This window comes from Solanum lycopersicum, chromosome 9 (genome assembly GCF_036512215.1).
Source record: "Solanum lycopersicum chromosome 9, SLM_r2.1".
Taxonomy (NCBI): Eukaryota; Viridiplantae; Streptophyta; class Magnoliopsida; order Solanales; family Solanaceae; genus Solanum; species Solanum lycopersicum.
In genome coordinates this window covers 2,342,738-2,367,485 of record NC_090808.1, presented here as the reverse complement: position 1 = coordinate 2,367,485, position 24,748 = coordinate 2,342,738, and the positions used below count along the sequence as shown (strand labels likewise).

The 24,748-nt window shown below is 31.6% G+C and overlaps 3 protein-coding genes and 1 long non-coding RNA gene across 5 annotated transcripts; 3 read left to right on the top strand and 1 right to left on the bottom strand.

Moving 5' to 3' along the window:
- Positions 1 to 90: 90 nt before the first annotated feature.
- Positions 91 to 4,901, bottom strand: LOC101267926 (carbonic anhydrase Nec1-like). Of its 2 annotated transcripts, none has more exons than XM_026032822.2 (7): positions 4,773 to 4,901; positions 2,928 to 3,148; positions 2,116 to 2,222; positions 1,363 to 1,468; positions 905 to 1,078; positions 737 to 790; positions 91 to 376 (listed from the first exon to the last, which is right to left on the bottom strand). In XM_026032822.2, the coding sequence occupies exons 1-7, from the start codon at positions 4,870 to 4,872 to the stop codon at positions 302 to 304; spliced, it is 837 nt and encodes a 278-aa protein (XP_025888607.1). In that variant the 5' UTR covers positions 4,873 to 4,901; the 3' UTR covers positions 91 to 301. The 2 variants fall into 2 exon arrangements, with proteins under 2 accessions (XP_025888607.1, XP_019071065.1); XM_019215520.3 differs by lacking the exon at positions 4,773 to 4,901 and adding an exon at positions 3,620 to 3,752.
- A 2,143-nt stretch (positions 4,902 to 7,044) lies between these two features.
- Positions 7,045 to 15,754, top strand: LOC101257104 (peptidyl-prolyl cis-trans isomerase CYP21-4). Its single transcript, XM_004246561.5, has 8 exons — positions 7,045 to 7,224; positions 8,213 to 8,392; positions 11,493 to 11,532; positions 12,506 to 12,562; positions 12,991 to 13,076; positions 13,837 to 13,974; positions 14,069 to 14,219; positions 15,279 to 15,754. Exons 2-8 carry the CDS (start codon positions 8,241 to 8,243, stop codon positions 15,363 to 15,365), a joined length of 711 nt encoding a protein of 236 aa, XP_004246609.1. The 5' UTR covers positions 7,045 to 7,224; positions 8,213 to 8,240; the 3' UTR covers positions 15,366 to 15,754.
- A 258-nt stretch (positions 15,755 to 16,012) lies between these two features.
- On the top strand, positions 16,013 to 22,542 carry LOC101257402 (serine/threonine protein phosphatase 2A 57 kDa regulatory subunit B' beta isoform). Its single transcript, XM_004246562.5, has 2 exons — positions 16,013 to 18,290; positions 21,722 to 22,542. Exons 1-2 carry the CDS (start codon positions 17,112 to 17,114, stop codon positions 22,022 to 22,024), a joined length of 1,482 nt encoding a protein of 493 aa, XP_004246610.1. The 5' UTR covers positions 16,013 to 17,111; the 3' UTR covers positions 22,025 to 22,542.
- Positions 22,543 to 23,359: 817 nt separating this feature from the next.
- Positions 23,360 to 24,240, top strand: LOC138338246 (uncharacterized). The gene is made up of 2 exons (XR_011211689.1): positions 23,360 to 23,799; positions 24,107 to 24,240. It is a non-coding gene; the product is annotated as an uncharacterized lncRNA (long non-coding RNA).
- Positions 24,241 to 24,748: the final 508 nt, after the last annotated feature.

Sequence of the window (24,748 nt, the reverse complement as noted above, 5' to 3'; positions counted from 1 at the left end):
AAATTGAAAGTGTGATTTCTCTTTATCGAGAGGTTTCGATCCCTCTAAATAGAAAAATCTTTGATAAGAAAGCTCCATGCAACATGAATCTGGCTTAGTCTTAGTTTGTTTCTTCATGTCTTCCATCAATATTCAGATAAAAATTTAATACAAATATAGAATACAAATTTTTTTCTTTTTTCTTTTTTTTTTCTACTACATTTTTTCTAAAATTTTTATAAAAGAAAAATGTAGTTCCGGAGACTTTTCAATGCGAATTTGAACTAGTCGAATCTCAAAAGCTAGTGAATATTGACATGCTCTAGTGCTTGGAGAATAAAAGTTGAATTTCTCTGTTGTTATTTGGTTGCAATGGCCTTGCATTTCTTTCTGCATGCTGAAATAATAATAAATAAATATTGTTACATAATATATATATATATATATATATATATATATATATATATAATACCAAATCAAACTTTAAAAAAAAAAAACAATACAAAACATTCAAAATGTTATTTTCGTTATTTCATTTTATATCTCGTAATTTGATCTGACACAAAATTTTTAAAGTAAAATAAAAAAACTTTGACGATTTTGTTTCATATTAAATATATGCATAATCTATCGAAATATATGATTTTAAACATGTATTAGAATTAACATATATATAAAAGATTATTTTTTTTAAAAGAAAGAAATTAGACAGATAAATTAAAACAATCGAAATAATAAAAAGTAGAGGGGAACTTACATCATGTACAGCTTTTCTAAGCAACTTCACTTGAAATCTTGAAACAGTTTCTACCTAAAATAAATAATGTTTAATTAATTATTTAGTTCTAATAATCTCATATAAATTTTTTATAATATTTAAAAAATTGTATTTATTTTATTTTTAAAAAAAAATAATTTTTTTTACCTTCTTGTTGACTATCCAAGTAACACCTTCTGTGCAAGGAGGAATAGTGAGTGAACCCTTGTATTCATAATAACTTTCTTTGTGAATATTATTAGTAATATACTTTGGATTAATTATGCCCAAACTCCTCTCTTCACCTTCTTGATCTATCATAGATAATATATGTGCCCTCAACTATAATATAAAAAATAATAATATAAATATATCGAAAGGAAATGTTGGAGCGACGATAAATACGAATAAAAAATCACTGAAAAATGTTCAGAGGTTATTTCCACTGATATTTGATTGAAACAGTAAAAGAAAAAAAAAACAAGGAAGAGGATTTTTTTTCCACTATGAATTTTCCTACTAGTAATAAAAAATATTTTAGGTTCGGCTAAATTAAATTTACGTCGATAAATTTAATTATTATTGACAATAAATAGATTTAGGGAAAAAAAAATAAAAATACTTACTATAAAAATAAATGGATCTGGTTTGCCAAATTTGTAAAGGACAGCATTTACAACAGTTTTTTTATTCACCTGCTCCTGGTGAACCATATGCAATTCCAATGCATACCTATCAATTCAAAATTCAAATAATATAAAAAAATAATTAAAGTAGATAAAAAAAATCATATATTTAAAAATAATTTTATCTTTATTATTACTGAATTATTTTATAAGACATAAATATTTATAATTTATTTTACAGCTCAAGTATTAAAAAAATTTCTCATAAAGAAAAACTGCTCCAACATAAAAAGTAATATTAAATTTAAAATATATTTTCTTAAACATTTTACGATGTTTAAAAATATTATATATCAAATCAGATACAAAGATAAAGATAGCAAATAAATAAAGAGAAGGATTCAGTGAAATATTTTTGGAAATTCATATTTATTAGGTTATTAATTAACATTTATAATTTATGTGAAAATATTTTTACATCATTAGTTGGAGAATAAAAAATAAAATTTTAAAATGTGTTAATTATTATTATTAACGATGAAATATTCAATTAAGAAAAAGTAGAAGTCTAGTTGATTGACTAACTAATCTTTTACTTTGTTAGTAAAAGTTCGATTCTGTATCTTGTAATCTCTTTTTCCTGCCTCATTTTTTATTATTTTGAACTATTAAAATAATAAATAATTTTAAATAATAAAATTTTAAAATAACGATAGATAATTTAAAACGAAGGGATTAAAATATTATTAGTACCTTCTACCATTAATAGTATGTTCAGATGGTGAATGCCAATGAATTTGGATAAGAGGGTAGTTTGTGTCATTCATCAAAATTGATCCAGCATCCCCATGCCAATGCATCTGCGTTATAATATAATCAGATCAGAGACGGATTCAGAATTTAAATTATATTATTTTAAATTTTAGATTTCATCGTAATTGATTTGATTTTTTTGATTCGTTATTAATTAGTCCTAGTTATCTCATAAATCCATGGACCTATAATTTATTGTGATGAAAAGATGAAAATGAAAATTTAAAAATATATCAAAAAATTAATATTTTTCGATCGATAAATAATAAAGTGAAATTCACAAATAGGTCATGTTTCACCCATATGATTGATTTTTCACAAAATAGGTCAATAAGCGCTAATTTCGCTTAATAAGTACTCACCAACTCTTTTACATAAAGTTTAGATTTTATTCATTGACAGGATATATAAACCATAACGTATAGCCGAATTTAATTACCCCTTCCTTAAAGAGATAAAAATATTATTTTCAAAAGACTCGAGTCAAGCGTAACAACTCAAAATATATATATATTTTTAAAAAAAGGTAATATAACAATTGAAAAACATATCAATAAATAAGAAAAACTATATCATTTAAAGAAAAAAAACAGTAACAACAACGAAATAGTAGAACTAGCTAATTTGCTAATAATATTGAATCTTTTCATAATACCACTTGTAATTTTTTGTAAAAGAATAAAAAATCAATTAGAATATTCTAAAAATGGTGAATATCTTTTATAATAAAAATAAATAAATAAAATACTTACTGAAATATCATGTCCTCTATTTCTTATAGTAGAATTAGTTGGCTTGTAGTGTTTTATGTGACCCATTTTTCTCATATTTTTGACTCTACAACTTGAAATATCAATTGGAGATTGCATTTTCCCATTCTTGCAAGTTTCCCATTCTTTATTTAAATCTCCCCATTTACTTGGTCCTTTTTCACTCTTTTCATTATAATCAAACTTCACCTCATCCTCAGTTTCTACACATAAAAAAAGTCAAAATTAGTATCAACATACATCAAATAATAGAAATTAGAAAAAATAATAATAAACATCTGAATATCGAGACGCGATTCAGAACCTAGAGTCTTACATTATTGGCCACTTTCTTGAATGTTTTTGAAAAATTGAAATAGCTTTAGGGTTTTGAAATTAAAGGACAGTTTCACACTCGTTAAGACTGATACTCCGTGAATAATACATGGGGTTGAAAAGTGACTATTTTTGGATTCGACCCCCATAATTTGAAACAAAAATAATAGATTCGGTTGAATATACATGCACAAAAGTCTCTTTTAGGATCGACGCTGGAAGTAGGAAGAGAAGGATAAAACGTATATGATGAATTCATATGAACTCAATAGCTTTGATTTTAATTCTGTATATTATATTTGAGAAATCGACTAAACATGTATATATTAAAAGAAGCTTATAAGAATGATATTACTTACCACCACCTTCATTTTTTTGATGACCAATGAATGTTGCATTCAAAAATATAGATAAATAGAGGAATGATCCAAAAATAATTAAAATTAAATTGTAGCTTTGTTTCTTCATTTTTTGAGAAATATGATGATTAGAAAATTTGTTTGAAGTGATTAGTGAAAAACAACAACACATATTTAAAGGAATATTATATTTTTGTAACTACTTCACTCATAATAGGAAAAAAATATATAGATATTGACTTCATCCATTATTATTAACAAATATTCCAAAAGAATAAGAAGAGAAAATCTTTTATAAATGTTTTACTAAATTAAGAAAATCACAATCTTCATAAACAATTTCTTAATATGTTTTGAATTATTATTTTACCTTTGATGTAAAATTAAATGTATACAATATTATTTAGCGATAATTGTTGAACAATTCTCAGTTTCAAAGTTAGTTATGGGATCGAATTAAGTGCAACGATATTTTATATTGTGTCACATGATCTAAAATTTTAGTAAGTTACTGAATTATTAAATAATCATATAATTTTTTTTCTATAGTTGAAAAATACATATTGCCTCTATATGCAGCTTTTGAGCAATCAAAAAAATATTGTTAGTAAATTTATAATTATATTCCCCCTAAGACAATAGTGACTTTTTTTTTAATATATATATACGTATATTATTTGAAAAATGTAAGATTATCTACTTGTTAATACTAGCAATATTTTGAATTATCAACTCTTCATATTACTAAATAATTTTTCTACACAAAGATTAAAGGTAATAATAGTAAATAAATGACTAACATTACATCAACTTGAATTAAATCTTCCAATATAAATAATAATACTATCATATTAAATACTTTATGTCTTACAAAGAAAATGACTATTTTTAAATTTGATCAATAGTTTGGACTGAAAATAATAAAATTGGTCAAATTCAATTAAAATTTATCTTTAAGTCTGTCTCAAAAGTAGAAAAAAACTAATATAATATAAAACATATGATATGAGTTCATCTAAACTTTAGTTTTATTTTTGTATATGAAATTATGAATCGAAAAATCTATTAAATATGTACATATCTATGAGTTCAACTACAAATAAAATTATCCAAACTAATTGGAATTTTTTTGTATACAAATAACATAACTTACCACTTTCATTGTGATGGACCAATGTTGCATTCATGAATAATGGCAAATATATGAGTGATACAAAAATAATCAAAATTGAATAGTAGTTTCTTTGCTCCATTTTTGAGATAAATGATGATTAATTAGAAGATTTACTTTAAGTGATTATTGAAAAAAAAACCCACATATTTAAAAGAATTTGAGTAACTACTTTCATAACAATAGGAAAAATATAATATTGACTGATCCACTATGATTAATAAATATATCAAGAGATAATTTTTATCTTGTGTTTGTGGTCTTAATTAGTTTATTGATCTTTTTTGTTGGCAATAACATGATTTTAGTTTGCCACATGTTTTTTTTTTTTGGGATTATATTTTAATTTTTTTCTAATATTATCTAAATATTTTTTTTAAAAAAAAGATAGAAAAATATATACATTTGAAGACACTAAAATAAGATGAATTATACACCCCTTAAATAAAATTATACACCATATATATACTGATATTTGTAATTTTACAAGAGAATAAATAAATACACTTAAATAAGATGAACTTTGCATTCTCCTCTGCTTACCTATTTAGGTTGCATTTTTTTAATTGAGAAAAGACATAAAGTCATTATTAAAACTGTTTCAAATTTTTTAAGAGATATTTTAATTGTGTGAACGTTCTGTTACCTTACAAAAGTATTGAATACCTTTGTAAAAGGATCATTTTGACTCATTTTCTCACTATGTTTGTGAACAAACAGATGATGCGGATCAATGTCTATTTGTAAAAGAAAACATTTTAACTTTGTGGACATTTACTATACATTCTTAATGTTTGTGTGAAGATTCGGGTCGGATTATCCTTACTTTTATTAATACTTAAATTTAGTTACAATGATCAAAAGGGTGAGCATCACACACGTCTTCATAATAAAAAAAATATGCCAAAATGATTTTTTTATAAATGTATAGTAAATGTCCACAAAGTTAAGATATTTTCTTTAAAATATAAGACAATTTCAATAGTGACTTGAAGTCTCTTTACTTCTTATTTTATATTATCCATAATAATTTATAATAAATATATAATATTCAGAAGATAAATTGATATTAATTTGTCAGTGTTGGGTTTTCATCAACATTATTTAGGGATGGAAAAATGTTTTTTGTAATATCTTGGATAATTATTATTTTAGAGTTAATTTTAGAACTCAAGTTAGATTCAATATTTCATGTCTTATAATAGTCTTATATGAAACTCTCATTCTTTGTCACATTTTGGAACAATTTCTTAGTAAGTGGTTCATCTTTTATTTCTCTTATTTTTCGATTTTTCGATTTGTGATTTTAATATTCTTATTAAATAAATTGAAAATCTTTAAAAAAATATGAGTTACAGTCTAAAATTTTTCACAAGTTATTGCATCATAAGATAACAGTGTGATGTTTTTTTTTTTTTTTTTTATAGTTAAGCAATATATGAATAAATAATAAATCCAAAGCTAAACATGGTATTGGACAACCTATACAATGTTTTTAAAAATTGAATTATTTATCAAAAAGTTTAAAGTGTTTTTAAACAATTTTTATATTAACTATTTCATTGGTGTCAACGTGAATCCAAAATTGATTCTACAAATTGATCACTCTCTCTCAAATCTTTATCGTGTGGCTTAACAATTTGATACCCCTATATTGTTACAATTTTGGATATCATGCTTGCTCTTGTACAATGAAACTATCGTACTTAACCTTCATTTGTCAGACATTTTCGACGTCTTTAAAATAACATTAACTAATTCAATTAACCACTTTATATCTGTTTGGTGCTCTTACATAATTTTACCGAAATATCATTGGGATAAGTCATTCTTCCCTACTCAATAACCTACTAATAACACGTTTGGTCTCCTCAACACAATATCTTTGTCCAATTCGCTGTTTAAAAGTTCGTAAAAGTATGATTATCATCTTTGCTTTAATGAAGGTTTCTTCCATCAATATCTTGTCTTCCTCATCCTCGACGCACTTCACTTGATTTAAATTGCGAGCCTTTCTATCTATCACTTTTGCGTATCTATACAATTTCTTATCTCCACTTTTTTTCCTAAAAATTATTTTGATAAGACTAGTAATTTTTAAAAATTCGATTAGCTCTAGTAAATAAAAAAAAATCACGTGCTACCTCAAAAAATAAACTTTACAATACGTAAACTTGAAAAGAACTTTACAATGCATAAATTTAGATCTAGTCGAATATCAATACAAATACAAAATAGTATAGAAATAAAGGTCATAATTTTTTTATTTTTAGGCATTTGGCTCGAGTAATTAATTTAAGCCACTATTTATTAAAGTCAAATTTTTTGAAAATTAAACAAAATTTAAGTGTATATTCTTCTCTTCTATCTCCACCGAGTAGACAACGAAGCGACCGTGAAGAACAACGAAAAACAATTCAATTTTTTTTCACAGGTGACTCAAAAATTTTATTCAATTTTTCATATTTCAGTTGATTTTTCTGTTCAAAAATCGAATCGTAATTGTAGCTAGGGTTTATTTTTCGCATAATTTAGGTACAATATGTTAAAATAAATGTCTTGATTTTGTAAATTTAAGTAGAATCTGAGAGTTTCATGTGTTAATTTGAAAAAGAAATAGATTCAGATCGGTTCACAGATTGTTTTAAGCAAACCCCATGTTTATGGAAAGAGCTTAATTTTTTTTTTTTTAATGTTGGACTGTGTTGATGAATTTAGCTTGGAACTTCAATTTAGGAAATATGAAGTTAAAATATTTTTGGGATTATTTATTTTATGTAATTATCAATTTGATTGCAAATATAAAAATGTGATTTTTGTGTATCAGCTTGTAGTATTGATCTTGTAGTTTATTGTCCTTTTGAGTTTGGTATGATCTGTTTTTTCTTTTTTTGTACTTGGATTATTGTATTATCTTGCTATGAGTACTGTTGATGGTTGTCTATAGTATTTTGCCATTACTACTTCATTTCCGCTATTCCTTTCTCTATACTGCTTTGGATTGTTTTTTTTCCGTGAGCTGAGGGTCTATTGGAAATAGTCTCGCTATTCCAAGGGGGATGGGGGTGGGTGGGTAAGGTCTTCGTGCACTTTTACCCTCTGTAGACCCTGCTTTGTGGGATTACGCTGGGTATGTAGTTCGATTTTTTTGCATCTGAATATGGGATTTTGAATGGCTGGTGATTTAATAAATTTGTGAAGACGAATAAAATTTTTAAAGAATTTAATGGTGAAAGAAATTTTATTTTGGTCCATTAAGTTGATTTTTGAAACTGATTTTAGCTTTGCTATCTGGCAACATATCTTAGATTTAAATTGTATTTTTAGTTTGGTTGTTCTCAAAATATTTATACTGTTTTTGTTGGTTTAGCTTGGTAAAATGTCTTTTAATTTGGTCTTTTTTTTTTTTTTTTTAAATTCAGATATTTATACCTGCAAGGCCCAAGACTCATGGCGAAAATAAAACCACAAGCACTTTTGCTGCAAAGCAAAAAGAAGAAAGGGCCAAGTGGAATTAGTGTCCCTACGATTATTCTATATGGCTTAATTGTTGCTGTAATGGTGTTTTTCCTGTTTGCTACTTATAGACACTGGTCTCGAAGGTTTGTCAAAATCCTTTCTTTGTACGTACTAGTATTGTTGTAGCTATCTCAGATGCTTGTTCTAGTTGCTTGTAGGGTATAAATTTTGTAATTTTTGAGCTGTTCATTGATATGTTGAGCTTATTGTTGGTTTGGATTTTACGTCTGGAGCACAAGCTGAGAAAGAGATAAACCTGTGTGGGTACGATTATTTTTTGTTCTTGTAACTGTCAAATCCCCGAGAATCAATGGCATACAGTTCAAAACTGGTGGATTATAGGTACAATTATATGAAAGTAGTAAAGACATTTAGGGAGAAAAAAACAAATTTCTTCACTTTTTAACCCATATGATGCAAAAATAACTCCGACATACATTACACCTAAATGACTTAAAAGATATTTTGTCCTTTTAGTGGATGGATTGGAGGATGTGTCTACATTTACAAATGATGGGGTGAGTTGTGCATTCAAGGATCTGAAGATTATGGCTGAGCAAGGTTCAATTAAAAGTTAATTGCCATATCTCTAAGTCTTGGTTGACGGAGTTAGCCGAATATGTACTATTAGGAGGATTCAGGTATCTGGTGTGATAGTTAAGGTGTGCACAAGTTACTTCGGCTACCATTATTATAAAAAATAGAAAGAATACTATGCCTCAACCCAAGCTAGGTGGGTTTGTCTGTGTGAATCCTTATAAATGCGTTGTTTGGGTCCCTAATATTTCAGTACTCCATACTTAAGAAGTATTTAGCACTAGGGTCAAAATTTTCACCAATGTGCTCATTATCTTCACAATATAAAAAGAGAAATAATAATGAAGTAGCGATTTTGAAAAAAAACAAACTCCTTTTGGATTAGTGCTAACATGTTTTCCTTTTGCATACATAAATGAATTTATTGCTTATAAGATCCTACGCAAGATGATGGAATCGATTTAGATCATCTCTGTATCTTCACAGACAGACCAGTTTTGAATGGATTGAGTTAATGGCCTGTTATGTAAATTGGTCGGGGTTGATCTTTATCATTCCAAGGTCAACTGTTTACCTTGATATCCAAATGTAATGAAGGAAAACCTGTGGTCTAAGTTTCCTAAACACCCAATGTTTCCGAACCACCTTTCTAAAACTTTTCATTGATGCCTCTGGTTGTCCATACTCCTTCTCTCCCGCAGTCTCTTCATTTTCTAAGAACATGTGACGGCTAGAGGAAAATCTAGATCATCTAAGGTTGAAGGTACCATGAAAACGTCCATGTTATAAGAATCGATAGTGACAAGAATCTAATGGCAGAACAGCTGCTGGTGATGAGCTATGAGGCTTTCTTTGGTTTTGACACCAAGGTTTTCTGATAGTGTTTTACTTCTGACTAGGCTTGGAAAAATGGTTTTAAAAATTAGTAACCATCCGATTCGATCCATAGATATGGGTTGGATAACTCCCATTTAAAAATGGATCAAATATGGATTTTATCCACTAAAAATGGATAGTATGAATACCCATATTATCAATACTCGTTTGTCTGCTTGTTTCAATTTGATTATTTGGTTTTAACTGGCACAGTGTTGAAGAAAGTGAAGAAAACTTTTGATTTTGTGGTCTTATACTAAAGATAGGTAGAATGTACCCAAATGTCTTTTAATCTTGTGCTCTTGAACATGTCACGTGGAAAGTTGAAATCAAAGAGTTGCCAAAAAAAGGAAAGAGTTATTCTTTATAAACGAAATAAAAAGGAAAGTAAGAAAAACAAATTGAAATGGAGGGAGTATTTTTTATGAATTCTCGTTTTCTTGGGACTGTAAGCTTATTCTGACTTTTAGCTTGTATTCTCCGTGTTAAATATGGGTGGCTTGGATATTTTATGCGTATTCAATCTACCTATATCCAATTCATCCCCTCTGTTTGCAGCTCGTAGTGTTGAAAATGGTTTGCTGTTAGTGATCAGATTGATATTGGTTTTCATCATTAATGGATAAATCACTATATGTTTTCTGACTACTCTAGCTTATATTGAATGGCGAAAAATGAATTGTGACAACTAACATGTCATGGACAGATCTAGAGATGCTACTTAAAAAACTCATTCGATATTGAATTATATAAATCTACTCTTTTTGGTGTTATGATGTATGAAATTTATGGTCGTTATTTGCTTGCTTATTGGTATTTTCTTTTTCCGTTTCTTTTGTTATTTTTATTTTTTTGGTGGATTGAATAAATTTTTTTTGTATATGTAAACATGTGATTCGATATCATGTATCCTTACTTTCAAAATTTCCGTTTATCAAAGAATAAGTTAAATTAATAAAATAAAAAAGAAAAAAATTTGAAACTTCTGTATTCTTGTGTTGTCATCCATATTTGAGTCTGACATTGAACTTCAGTTGTGTCTATGTTATTTAGCATGGGCTTAACTACAGTGTAGTGTAGAACATAAATCGGCAGTTGGATGTGTAAAGGTTTTGCGCTTGTTTTGGGTACTGATAGCAAGGAACTGCGTGGGTTTCGTGGCAACTAAACGAAGAGTTTGTGAACTTTACACCAAAGGGAGCATTCAAAAATTTATGAATGTGATTCTACAAGAGCAAACTTTAGTCTCTAGTAATTCATTTATTTAAGAAGTGATCAATTTTTCAGCTTTTGACTGCAAGCTAAAATTTATACCTCCCAAGGCATTTTTTTGCTGTTTTTACAAAACCCCTGGGTATTAACAGTCGTTGCCTTAATTTGACACTTGTTAAATGTAGCTCTTATTTCTTAATGGTTCATGCATTCATATAATATTCAGGAAAAACTAGTTTTGTTCTATATAAGCCCCGTTTGTACCTTGTCAAAACTCAAAAGAAACCTCATTAGTAAGTCAAAAGTAACTCTTCATGTGAAAAATCTTCATAAAATGCACATTTTCTGAGCGAATGCAATTATGACTCAAGTCTTTCGCACTTGTGTCGTGAACTATCCGTACATGTAACTTTTTAATTAATTTATGGGATACTGCAAGTCTATCGATCATTTTAAAGTACATTATAACAATAACAACTTAGCCTCAATCCCAAGCAAATTGGGTCTGGCTGGCGATATGAATGTTCGCTGACCTTACACTTGATAATTTTCTTGTAGGTCAATGATTCAGACACGGGATGAATTGTCAACCACTGAGGTATGAAAAACTGCAATTTCAATTCTGCTAGATGATAAATTGTTGTCCATTTTAGAAAAATATGGGACTGATTTATTTGTAGCTTGTGATGGTCTGAGATGAGATACTTGTCACTGATAAATTGCATTTGTCACAGTTAAAAGTTTCAATGAGCGGAATTCTTTTCGAGTAGACCTTGCTGTTGTGAGAATTTCATAATTCTTGACCTGTAGGAGGGATTGGTTTCCCGCCTCATAGGGATGGTGGACCTGTAACCCCCCACACCCACACCCTATTTAGACTTTTTGGGACTTTTCATCTTTCTGAACTGATGTCACAATCCACCAGTGTTGTCAAAAGCGCGCTTAAGCCCTGAAGCGAGGGTCAAAGTTTGTTCAGCGTCTCATGTCGCTTAATGTGCTTTATTGTCATCAGCCTCTTTTGAAGAAGAATTGATATTTCTCTTTATCATAATTCTTTTCAAATTTTCTTTATTCATATATTTGTCATTCATGCTTATAATTATTAGTCTTAGACTAAACATATATATGGTGTCGTTTGGTTGGGACCCATGATCAATTATTCTGGGGTAGTTATCCTGGGATAACGTATCCCATCATGTATATGGGATAACTTATCCCATCACTGTGGTTTAAATGATGGGATAAGTTATCCCAAACATGGCAACCAAACAAGACACCAAATTTTTATTCCAGGACTACTTTTTTTATCCCAGGACTATTTATTCTTATCCGTCACACCAAACAACCCCATGTAGTTGTATTTTCTTCATTTGCACCTTTTTTCATTACAGCCCGCACTTTATTTACGCTTAAAGCCCAACGGATATTACTACTATATTGCATTTTTTGCTTTTGATAACACTGGAATCCACACTACGAGATCATCTGGGATTGAATAAGAATAGATGCAGATGAAATTCTTGGTTATTCTTCTTCTGTGCTGAATGCATATTTCTGTTTGCATGATGCAGGATGAAAATACGTTTATTGAGCATAAGAGATCTGATGTCAATGGCCCTACATATGCTGTGAGTACAGAAAATTTCTTCTGCATTTTATATGGAAGTGGTCACATGAGTGATTCAATTCTGTTTTGTTAAAAGAAACAAGTATTTTAATACTGGTTCTTATAGAATTTCAGAACTTTGTATACAGAAGTAATGCTAGGGATCTGCTTCAAGTATCCTTTTCTAGTTTATTTCTTCCTACTTCCAGCACGTGCTCTTACCACATCATATGATTAACTTCCAAGTATTAACGAGTCATTTTATGAGAAAAATTCCCTTTTTGGGACTTCTGTAAATGGAGGCAAATGACTGTCTACTACTGTTTCGGTTGTTTTACAAGTTCTATTCTTTTGTATATTTTGGGTACGATTGGATAATTCGCTACCCTATTTGGTTGTTTGTCTCTGCTTGATTCTTTTTCCTTTCTTAACTCTTTTAAACTTTTACAGTCCATAACCACCTCAAAAGGATTGATAATTGTGGAACTTTACAAGGATGGTTCTCCTGACATTGTTGATGAATTTGTTGATTTCTGGTGCGTACTTCATTATCTTTGGTTTATGTCTATGAAAATGTTCCGTTGAAATGATGTCTGCATTTGCGTTCGTGTTACCTTAGTTTTTTTCTTCACTCTACAGTGGTCGATACTTTGGCGGTGGGCGTGTGAGGGTGGGGTGGCGTAGTGTCTAGAAGCATGTATTGATGTTGGTTTTGAGATTCATGCTGATGAAAGGTGTTAGAGTGGGTTAGAGTCCCACATTGGTTGGGTAATGAATTGATGGTCTACTTATGAGCTAACTTTGGGGTTGAGTTAGGCCTAGACGTCATATCTTTACAAAATGATATAAAGCTTATTTCTTGATCAATTCCCCACTGTTTATATGAACCCCAAGTCTTCGAACTTTGATCTCCAGATGAGGGCTTATTAAAGAGTTCTCTTCTTCAGAAGTAGTTCATTTTCTTTGTTATCTGAAAGAGAACCTTTTATTCTATGACTGGTAATTTCAGTCTCACAGTGATCAATAAATGAATACTAAAGCATAACATTGTGTAGAAGTAGAACCAAAATCTAGGAAATGTGCCGGTGGAGATGTATCATTCCTAATTTGCTAGAGTTCACAATGTATAAGTCATGAAGTTGACACTTTGAGGCCAGTGGCGATGATAGATGTTGCTTTATTTAGTATAGTAGTTGCATGAAGAGGCTCTGCGAACCGAGTTCTCTGCATTTGTGGTTATACTGTAAAAGCTTGTCATAACTCATATGCATAAACTCTATTTAAATGCCTTTGCAGTCAGAAGGGCCACTTCAAGGGGATGCGATTTAATCGTGTAATAAAGCACTTTGTAATCCATGGTAGTAAAGTTGATAAACCTGAAGGTACAGAAGATTGGACTTCGAGGGGAAAGCATTACAGTCGACTGGACACAAGGTTTTGTTAATCTTATTTGCTGTTTTTTGGTCTAAACAAGTCTTGATATACAGTTGTTTTCATTGATCACTAAGTTACAGTTCTCTATATTCAGCCTGAAGCACGAAGCATTTATGCTTGGTACTTCAAAAACAAATCATGAAGGCGAAGGATTTGATCTGTTTATAACAACTGCACCAATTCCAGATCTGAATGACAAGATCAATGTATTTGGGCGTGTAATAAAGGGAGAGGATATCGTGCAGGTACTAGTTACCTTCTCCTTTTCTCTATCAGTTGTTGCATAGAAAACGATGCAGATAAGCATTTGATATTTCACTGCCTTCCCATATCATTTAGCATTTAATAGTAATCCAAGTCCTGAACAGTGTGGATAATAACAACATACCCAGTGTATTTTTCAAGTGGGGTCTGGGGAGGGTAGAGTGTATGCAGACGTTACCCCTACCTCGTGGAGACAGAGAAGTTGTTTGTGAAAGACCCTCGGCTCAAGTAACCCATAACAAGGCAGTTTGAAAGGGACAATACAGAGGTAGAACAGGACACAACAAATAAGATTATAGTAGTATAAGACACACCAAATAAGATTATAAGGTATAGCAAATAATAGAGGAAGTGTAACAGATCATACAAAGCAGAATAATGTGATAAACGAAGCACAAGAAACAACAGGTGGTACCAGTAATCTAAGAACAGGAAACTATGAGAATACTGCTAATACTTTTTTACAACCAAGCCTACCACGCAGGATACCGAGACAACCCTCAACTGCCTTCTCTCTTCTACCTAATTCATAACCTCCATATCCTCCTATCTAAAGTCATGTCCTTGGAAAGTTGGAGTTGGGTCATGTCTTGTCTAATCACCTCTCCTTAATAGTTCTTCGGCCTATCTCGTCGACCCCTCTTTAAACCCACCCCTACCAATCTATCCCACCTCCTTACTAGGTCATTTTCTCATCTCCTCTTCACATGTCCAAACCATCTTAGTTTCGTTTCTCTCATCTTGTCAACCACAAAGGCTCCTCCCACCGTGTCCTGGATGCACAACATTATTTCATCATCCAGCTCTAGCAAAAAAATTTTTAACCAAATAAAATTAATCCAAAGTATAACACAACTATAAGTAAAACATCGATGCAATGTAAAAATGGAGCTAAGAATGGGGTAAAACAAAGAACAAAAAACTAAATATGCAAATTCGAATTTGGTTGCTATTTCATCTACAATTTTTGTGAAGAAATTCCTTTCTTCTGTCGTTAATTCGGCTCCTTTAATGTTACATGGTTTATTATGGCCACTCAGGAAATTGAAGAGGTAGATACCGATGACCATTATCGACCCAAAACTCCCGTTCAGATCAACGAAGTGACTCTGAAATACAGTACTTGAAGGTTGCAGTGTCCATAACATGAAGTTTTTTTTAAACCTCATTGAACGGCGTCTGCAGCACAAATGTTTACTTGGGGTCTGGATTGGAAACCATCATTTGCTGATTTTAAATCCTCAATATTGACATGACACGACTTGCTATCGATGATTCTGGTGTAAAAATCTGGATATAATATTCCATTTGTATAATTTTATTTTTTTTTTCTTGTTTTTTCCCCAAATTTTCCCCTTAGACTAATGTTCAGATGTTATTTTATAACATACTATGTTAAGAGTAAAAAACTATCTTGAGTTTACCCTAATGTGCAGAGTACAACACATTGAATGAGTTTTCATCTAAGGGCCATTATAGACCCCTTCTGAATGACAATATAACCACTTCTGTTTAATTTTTCTTGAGAAATTCTGCTCTTTGATATGTTTTACACTAGCCGAGCGTCTATCGGAAAAACATCTCTACCTTTTTCTAGGTAGGGTAAGGTTTGAGAACACATTACCCTTTCTAAGATAGGGGTAAGGTTTATGCGTCAAAAAAAAAAAAAGTATATTGAAACCATATTCTAAAAAGTAATCAAAATTAATTCATATAAATTAAGGGTAAAGGATATAAATGATTACAAGAGTAAACTTTTTTGCCCTCTTTGACATCATATCATCACTTAATATTTGTCATGTATTTGTTGGGTTGGTAGTTCATTTGGTGTAGTTTCATCTAAACCACAAAGTAGGTTGGTATCCACTTCTTTTTCTATTTGCTTTTGTCTCAACTCACAAGTGCTCTTTCTACTTGGGAGAAGAGGTTTTCTACTCGACTTTAAATCTGAGACTTCTGATTAAGAATTAAGAAATTTCATCGCATCTCATCGTGGTTCTTTTTGTAAGTTTTCCATGAGGTCTTTGATACTCGGTTTTAAAATTCGACTAATTCATATTCGTGTTGCGTTAAGTTAGAGGGAGATGCTTCATATCAATTGTTTATTTATTTTAGGACTCAAACTTGAAATTTCTTCTCCATTTTATACTAGAAGCACCTAGATTTTGCTCCGACCTTCACTAAATTGAGAGGAAGCCTCCTACCTAATTTTTTCATTGTAGCTTTTCTCGAACTCGATTAACATGAGATATTTTATGTATCAAATTATCTTTTTATACTAAAAAATTGAGACCTTTCATTAAAGACGGGATGGGATTATTATAGTTATTATTTCCAATTTTAGAATCAGTAAAACTTTGGATGGGATTTATTTTTTAAAAAATTTATGCAAAAAAAAGGAATAAAATGAAATAAAACTTTTTTTTCATTAACAGTCCCTCTATTTTAAATTATCCCCACTTTGGTCACTTTCTCTCTCTTCTTTCTCTTCCCTCCTCTCTCTCACTACTGCTATTTTCCATTTTGCCATATCTCTTAATTCTCTCTATTTACATATCTCTCCCTCCATTTTCTCCGATTGATCGCCGGGAAATCGATTTCCGATCACCGTCCTCCATGCCGGCAAATCATGGATCATCCCTCCTATATACATGTTCAGTTTCTGTTCTCTCTACGATTCGTTGAATAGATCCGCATTTGAAAATTGACACATTGCGAGAATCAAGTGTTCGTTCAATTTTAATTTTTTGTACATAAGGAGGAGGATATGTTTTGGTTGTTAATGTTTGATAAATGCTAATAAGCGTAAGAATTTAGGGTTAGGTTTTTGTTTTTTTGATTTTGTATTGATTGGAGGAGAGAAAAAGAGAAGAATGTTGAATAAAATTATTAAGCGAGGGCAGAAAAAGGTGCCGAAATCGGATCCTTCGGATTTTGTGGTTGCTGCGTCAGGTAATCGGAGTTCCGGGTCGGTTTCAACATCCAATGTGGTAGTGAATCATGCTTCTAGAGGTGCTGGTGCTGGTGTTGGAGTGGTGAACAATTCGACGCAGCAGCAGATAGTGATGTCAGCAGCAGTTCCGGCGCCGGGAACAATGGAGGCACTTCCACTGTTGAAGGACGTGCCAATGGCTGAACGGCAGAGTTTGTTCTTAAGGAAACTTCAGGTTTGTTGCTACCAATTTGATTTCAATGATACTATGAAAATGGTTAGGGAAAAAGAGATCAAACGACAAACACTAGCCGAACTTGTGGATTGCGTTCAATCTAATTCTTTGAAAATCAGTGAAATTAATCAGGAAGAAATGTTGAAAATGATATCTGTTAATATATTCCGGTGCTTGCCTCCGGCGTCACATGAGAATACTGGGTCGGAAAATGTGGAACCTGAAGAGGAAGAACAGTATCTCGAGGCGTCTTGGCCGCATTTACAGTTGGTATATGAGTTGTTATTGAGATATATAGTTTCAGCAGATACTGATACAAAGGTGGCCAAAAGGTTTATTGATCATTCATTTGTGTTGAAGTTATTGGATTCATTTGAGTCTGAGGACCCAAGGGAGAGAGAGTATTTGAAAACGATTCTTCACCGGATATATGGGAAATTTATGGTGCATAGGCCATTTATCCGGAAGGCAATTAATAATATCTTTTATAGGTTTATATATGAGACTGAGAGGCACAGCGGAATAGGTGAACTTTTGGAGATCTTAGGGAGTATTATAAATGGTTTCGCGTTGCCAATGAAAGAGGAACATAAGCTTTTTCTTGTTCGAGCTCTCATACCGCTCCACAAGCCAAAACCAATTGCAATGTATCATCAGCAATTGTCGTATTGTATTGTCCAGTTTGTGGAGAAGGATTACAAGTTGTGTGATACAGTTATAAGGGGTTTGTTGAAATACTGGCCTGTCACTAATTGCCAAAAGGAAGTTCTCTTTCTTGGGGAACTTGAAGAAGTTCTGGAAGCCACACAAGCTGCTGAATTTCAGCGCTGCATGGTTCCTCTTTTTCGTCAGGTTGCTCGTTGCCTTAACAGCCCGCATTTTCAGGTTAGGAGAAACTTCAAAGCCATTAATTGCCCCCATTTACCTGATTCCTTGGTTGTTAATTTAGTGAATGTAGATAGTAACTTCTTTATGACACCTTTTTTATATATATATATTTTAATTACTTGGTGGGTGTGCAGATGATTGGAATATTTGTTGAATCATGCTTTTGTCTGGATTCTCTACTTCTGTATACTGCTTGTGTACTAATATAAAAAAAGGATTGTTGAGTAATTTGCACTTAAACTATATTAACTTCGGAAAAATAGAACATTTCTGGACTCTACTTTCAGTCTTTGGTTGGTAAGATGCCAGAAAGTGTTTCCTTCCCCCTTTTCCCCCCCTCATATTCTCATTTAGGTGCAATTATATCAGAAGTGAAAGATGCAAAAAGCAATGACGTCTGTTGAAGCTTTAAACCGAGTGCAAATAAAGTGTGGGGTTTAGATTTTAATAATGGACGGCGCAAATGAAGAAAAAAATATATATAAAAAAAGAAACTTAAGAACAATAATTATGACCATAAATAACAATTATATGGACAAATGAATTTAAAAAGTACAATGAAGTGAAAAAAAGCAATTATATGGGCTGACAAACAAATTCAAATAGTCGAAGGTGCGCGAATGCTGGCCCGAACACCAGGGTCATCAAACAAATAGAAAAAGTAAAATTCAAATAGTACAATTGAGTGAATTTTTTGTTGTTTAGTGTCAACTTCTTAGAATGGTGCCTATTTGCAATGAAGTGTAGACCACATCACTTTTGTGACTGCACTAAAGCTCCGATTAGGTGAGGCAAAGTGCTCCGTGTGTTTTTCACCTAGATTTAGGGCTTAAGTGCAGATGACGATCCCTCTTCACTATGCTGGGCTGCACCAGCTTCACAAGTTACCAACCAATGAAAATTTGCTACTTTAGCCTTTATATGAAGCAGAGTTCCATATCAGTTCATGGCCAGAAAGAGGAAGACTTTTTTTTTTTTGAACTTGGTAACTTATTATTATATCATAAAACAGTACGTGGGTTGTACTGAAACCTTATATATAACTGGCCCCAATTCTTGTTGCTCTAGCTAATTTGATTCTAAAACATCAATTATTGAGACAATATCATCTGAGTATAACTGATTACACCAAAAACATAATAGCAAAATGCAGTTGAGCTTCACTTTCTGCACACTTCTCTATGCTCTCAAACACCTAGAATTCTTCTCTTTCCATATTTTTGCCCACCATATTGCAGCAGGGGTAATTCTCCATCTGCATCTGTCTTTTGTCAGTACTCCTGCTTCCTCCCAACTCTTTAAAACCTCTGCAACTTTCCTAGGCATAGTCTAAGAGATGCCTTTGAGTCTCAAAAAGATTCTCCATAATTGTTGAGTGTACTTGCAGTGTAGCAACAGATGGTTAACAGTCTCTAAAGTCTCCCCATAAAGAAAGCGTCTAGAGTATAAGGTTATTCCTCTTTATGATATTGTCTTGAGAAATAGCTGCTTCTTTGGCCAACAACCAGACAAAGCAAGATACTTTATGGGGTATTCTGCTTTTCCATATTTGTTTCCATGACAATTCGTGGTTTGTTGGTTTGTCTAATCCATAGCTTATAAGCTCTATTGACTTTGTATACTCCTCTATTGTTTCCTGTCCATCATAGCATATCCTCCCTTGTTTGAAGTCCATTGAAAGGATTCTTATCTAGTAATAAGCTTATGCTATTTAAAAGAGCTTTCTAGATGGAGTAGTGACTTGCTACTCCATAACATACAAAAGAGCAAGTGATTTATAAAAATCATCCTAATTGAGGTCCTATTTTTTTTTAAAAAAAGAACATGGTGTCTAGCCAGCTTGTCGCACCTTGACTATTTCTATGATATACCTGCTACCTCCAACCAAAATAGGTATTGGGTAACTTTATCCCAAGGCTTGGATAAATGGAAAGAAATCACCAAGTGTTTTTGCCTCAATTAGGATTTAAATTTGAGAGCCTCATAGTTTTCAAACCACTTCACTGACCACTAAGTAGGTCACACCTTGGGTGCTCCTAATTGAGGTCTTATTCCGCACTTAAATGGATAACTCCAACCCTGTTTGAAGCCCCAAGTTTTTGTGTTTGTAAATTTTTTTTCTCTTATTCGGTTTAGCTCAAGGGTCGGTGTAGGTGTTTGCCTTCATTTTTTTTGGAAGGTATAACTTTCACAAAAGGATATAATAGAAATTTTTCTAAATGATCAATGTGGATCGTCATATGGTTACGTATTTTTCTAGGTTAATAATAATTGGTTATTGTTTGAAACTATAAAAATGAACAATGAAAGTTTAATAAGACTTGTGTGTTCTTTTTATTTATCTTAATATGAAGTACAACCATGTGCATAGAAAAGGAAAAAAAAGAAAAGTGCTTACAAAAATGGAGAACAAGCACAACACTTTTGGGAAGATGTAAGAAAGTAACATCAATTTAATCATTTAATGTCGTCTTTTGGTAGTCTTGGTTGGTGGAACTAAATAGAAATATAGGCACATCCGTAATCATATGATGCTGAGAATTGAGAAATAAATCTCTCTTCAAACATGATCTTCAATAATTGGAATATCAATAGAGTATTGTTGTATGTAAGTGTTCGTGTTGTATCACTTTCTAGCAACTTGTTGAAACATTTAAAAACATGGATCATTATTCCTCTTACATGTTCATCTATTAGCATATGTCCATTTGGCTCAACTCCTCTATCTATCATATCAGTTAGAAACTACATCAGCTTCAGAGAGCCTACCATTACTCATAATTGATTAGAAAGCATACATTAGGCTTCAATCTATAATTAACTTCTATTTTTTAAGAATCTCCATGATTAAAACATACATTAGGGACAGGGTTGGAGTTTGTGTACCTGAAAAGATTTGCATTCCTTGACCTCAGTGGCTGAGACCAAAACTCTCAAACAGACTCTGTCCCTGCAATTTCACCTCCCATACCTCCTTGTTTCCTTTCAAGGATAGACCTTTTGGGTATGTCCTTTTTGTGTTTAATGTTGTTCATTGGTCATGTTCCTTATTTATGGTACTCCATTGTTCTATTTTATGCAGCACTCTATTCTTATAAGTCAATCCCAAAAAAGAACGACAGATTTTCATATATGGAAAGAGTTCAACTTTAGACATCCCATTATATCCTTAATGGCATGTTTAAACCATAATTTGTAAAAGCTTATTTCTTTCTTAATCTCCGTGTATAGTCAAACAATGTCATATTATCTAAAATGGAGAGAGTAAAATGTTGCAGAGTAATGAACATGTCTGATGTTATTTTCTGTTTGAAGAACATTAAAAAGAAGTTTTAAGTGGCCCAGGTTATTTCAGTACTTCTTAATCTCATCTAAGGAGGATCCAGGACTATAAAAAGGCATCTTTGAAGTAACTTTATATTTTTCAGGTTGCAGAACGAGCCTTATTTTTATGGAATAATGAGCACGTTGTGAGTCTGATTGCCCAGAATCGGAATGTTATTTTACCAATAATTTTTGAGGCTCTGGAAAAAAATATAAGGAGTCATTGGAATCAGGCTGTCCATGGGCTGACTGTAAATGTCCGCAAAATGTTCCTTGAAATGGATGCTGATTTGTTTGAAGATTGTCAGAAACAATATACCGAGAAAGCAGCTCGGGCCTCTGACCTGGAAAAGCAGCGAGATTTAAGATGGCAGAGATTAGCAGCTGCTGCTGGACAAGGAGGGTAAAGTACACGTTGATCGTTATTCCTGATATGTTAAATGCAGGATTAGACACACCAAATCAACCATGTTCTTCTGTTATAGTGGTATTCAGTTTTCTCCTTTTTTTGTTCTTCTGTTTTCAATACGCCGGATCGTTGAAGAGGATGACAGGCATTGCAGCAGGGTGTAATTCAAGTATGTATTTCGATAATCACTAGTCGTGTGCTGCTGCTCAAGAATGGTTTGTGGAAGTATGATGTTGTAATTTGTTCTATATTTTTCGTCAGGAGAATTTTTTTTTCTTGCAATGAACTCGATGGAGCAAGAAATTACGTTAATTTATACACTAAATCAGGAGTGGGAGAGCAAAAGCCGAAGAATAGAGGACTTCCTCCAGGCTTTTTATTCTGGGCATTTTTCTTTTGTTCCTTCTCTTGAAAGAAGTATTTTGGTTTTTGTTTCTCTTTTATGTTTGTATAGCTTGTATGGTTTTTGGCAGTTCTTGAAAGTGTTATATAAGAGAACCTCCTTTATGATCTTCAGAGGATGTAGATGAGATATACCGTTGATGAGGGTCTATTAGAAATAATCTCTCTAACTGCATGCATGAGATAGGGGCAAGATTTGTGTATCTCATGGTCGTACGATATTGCCAAACCTGTGTTTTTGGTGGTATAAGTTTTGGCCTGGTCACTACGACCCCCTTTGTTCCAATATCAATTTTTTGTGCTGCAAGTTCTATATCGGGATAAAACGCTTTCTAACAGAGGTGATTTCAAATCTGATATCTCTAAGGATGAGAAAAATACTTACTATACCATGAATTGATGATCTTTTGAATGTCAACTTATAGTCTATTCTTTGATATGAGGAACAAGATTATAGTTGATACAATAGTGCTAAATTTCAATTTGTCCATGTGTTAACTTTGCTAATTAGTAAAAAAAACTTAAAGGATTTGAGAAGCCCTCACATAATAATTCTTTAATTAAGCAAAGATTTGGGCAGATATATGTTTTGGATTTTTGATATGCACCACAAAACATTATATAATGTTTATCCTTTTTTTTTCTATATGTGACCTCATGCATATTCAAAGTTCAAGTTTGACATTATTATAATGAAACCAAGACAAACTTTTATGGTATTTAGGAATTGTATAACAGACAATACTATACCAAAACTAGTGATGCAAAAAAGGTGAGCTTGAGGTAGATTCAGAATTTTAACGTTTAACAGTGTTTATACACTGACTTAAAGTTAAATATTATAGTTTATAAGTAAATAGTTGGAGATACATATGGTTTAACTAATATATACAATGTCTTGGGTATAAATACAATATACGCAATATAATTTACAAGCAGATAAGGTATACACGAGGCTTGCTCTTACGTAAGGTATAAAGAATATTTCTAATTAGTCCTCCACTAGGTATAATATTAAATGAAAATTGAAAAATCTTTTTTGATGACCTAATATATCTAAAGCCAATGGTGGTGTTTCCACAAACTAGCTAGTGTACATTATCCACCTACTTTTGCTAGGTAATTAATTTCTCTAATACAATTTTGCTATTTTTATGAGTACTACTATATAAAGAGTGTCACTTTCTCAAATTGCTGCAATCATTAGAACAAATATACATCATATATACATGGATTTCACATTGCAACTTGTAACTATGGAAGAAGAGAAATTACGAAAAGGGCCTTGGCTCGATGAGGAAGACGAGAGACTAGCATATGTTATCGCCATTTTAGGTGAACGTCGTTGGGATGCCTTAGCAAAAGCTTCAGGTAATAATTAGTACTTCAAACTGATAGAATGTATACAAATCTAGGCAAATTTCATATCGATAAAATAAGTATGTGACATATTAGGTGCATAAATAAGTCATCAAGCCCCTTAGACCTTAGTGATACACTTTAACTGAAGTCATCATGTGGGCCTAGCTAGGCCCAAAGGGACATTAATATAAATAGTAGGATAGCATCGAATTCTTTTATTCGGGAGATCATTACATAAATAGCGCGTTGAATTCACTATTTATTTTTCTAATCGATATACATATTTTAATGGTGTTCGAAATTCGATTCCATGCAGGGCTGAGAAGGAGTGGAAAGAGCTGCAGATTGAGATGGATGAATTATCTTAGACCTAACTTAAAACATGGCCATATCACTCAAGATGAAGAACATTTAATTATTAAACTTCAAAAACAATTGGGAAACAAGTAATTAATTAATTAATTAATCTCCTTAGTTTAACTTTATGTTTTTCAATAAATAAATAAATATTTATTTCACTTCGCTAATTGAATTTAGTTTTCTAACTTAATTTTAACAGGTGGTCAAAGATTGCTAAACAATTGCCGGGAAGAACTGATAATGAAATAAAGAATTATTGGAGAAGTCATTTGAGAAAGAAAACACTTATTTGCGAACAAGGTTCGATTCGACATTCTCCTTGATTTCTCACATTATTCACTTCTTCGTATTATCTATAACTCATAAGTTTGAATCGTGAAATTAGCTATTGATGTTCGTTATAAGATATATTGTCAACATTACATCCTCTCGTGAAGTCTTTCTTCGGTACTTCCACAAACACATGGTACTTTGTGCACTAGATTGTCTATATATATATATATATATATATATATATATATATATATAAATCACTATATAAGTACATGTATTGTACTTTACTTAAAGGAAGTTCGGTGTACAAAACTTCCCCTATGAG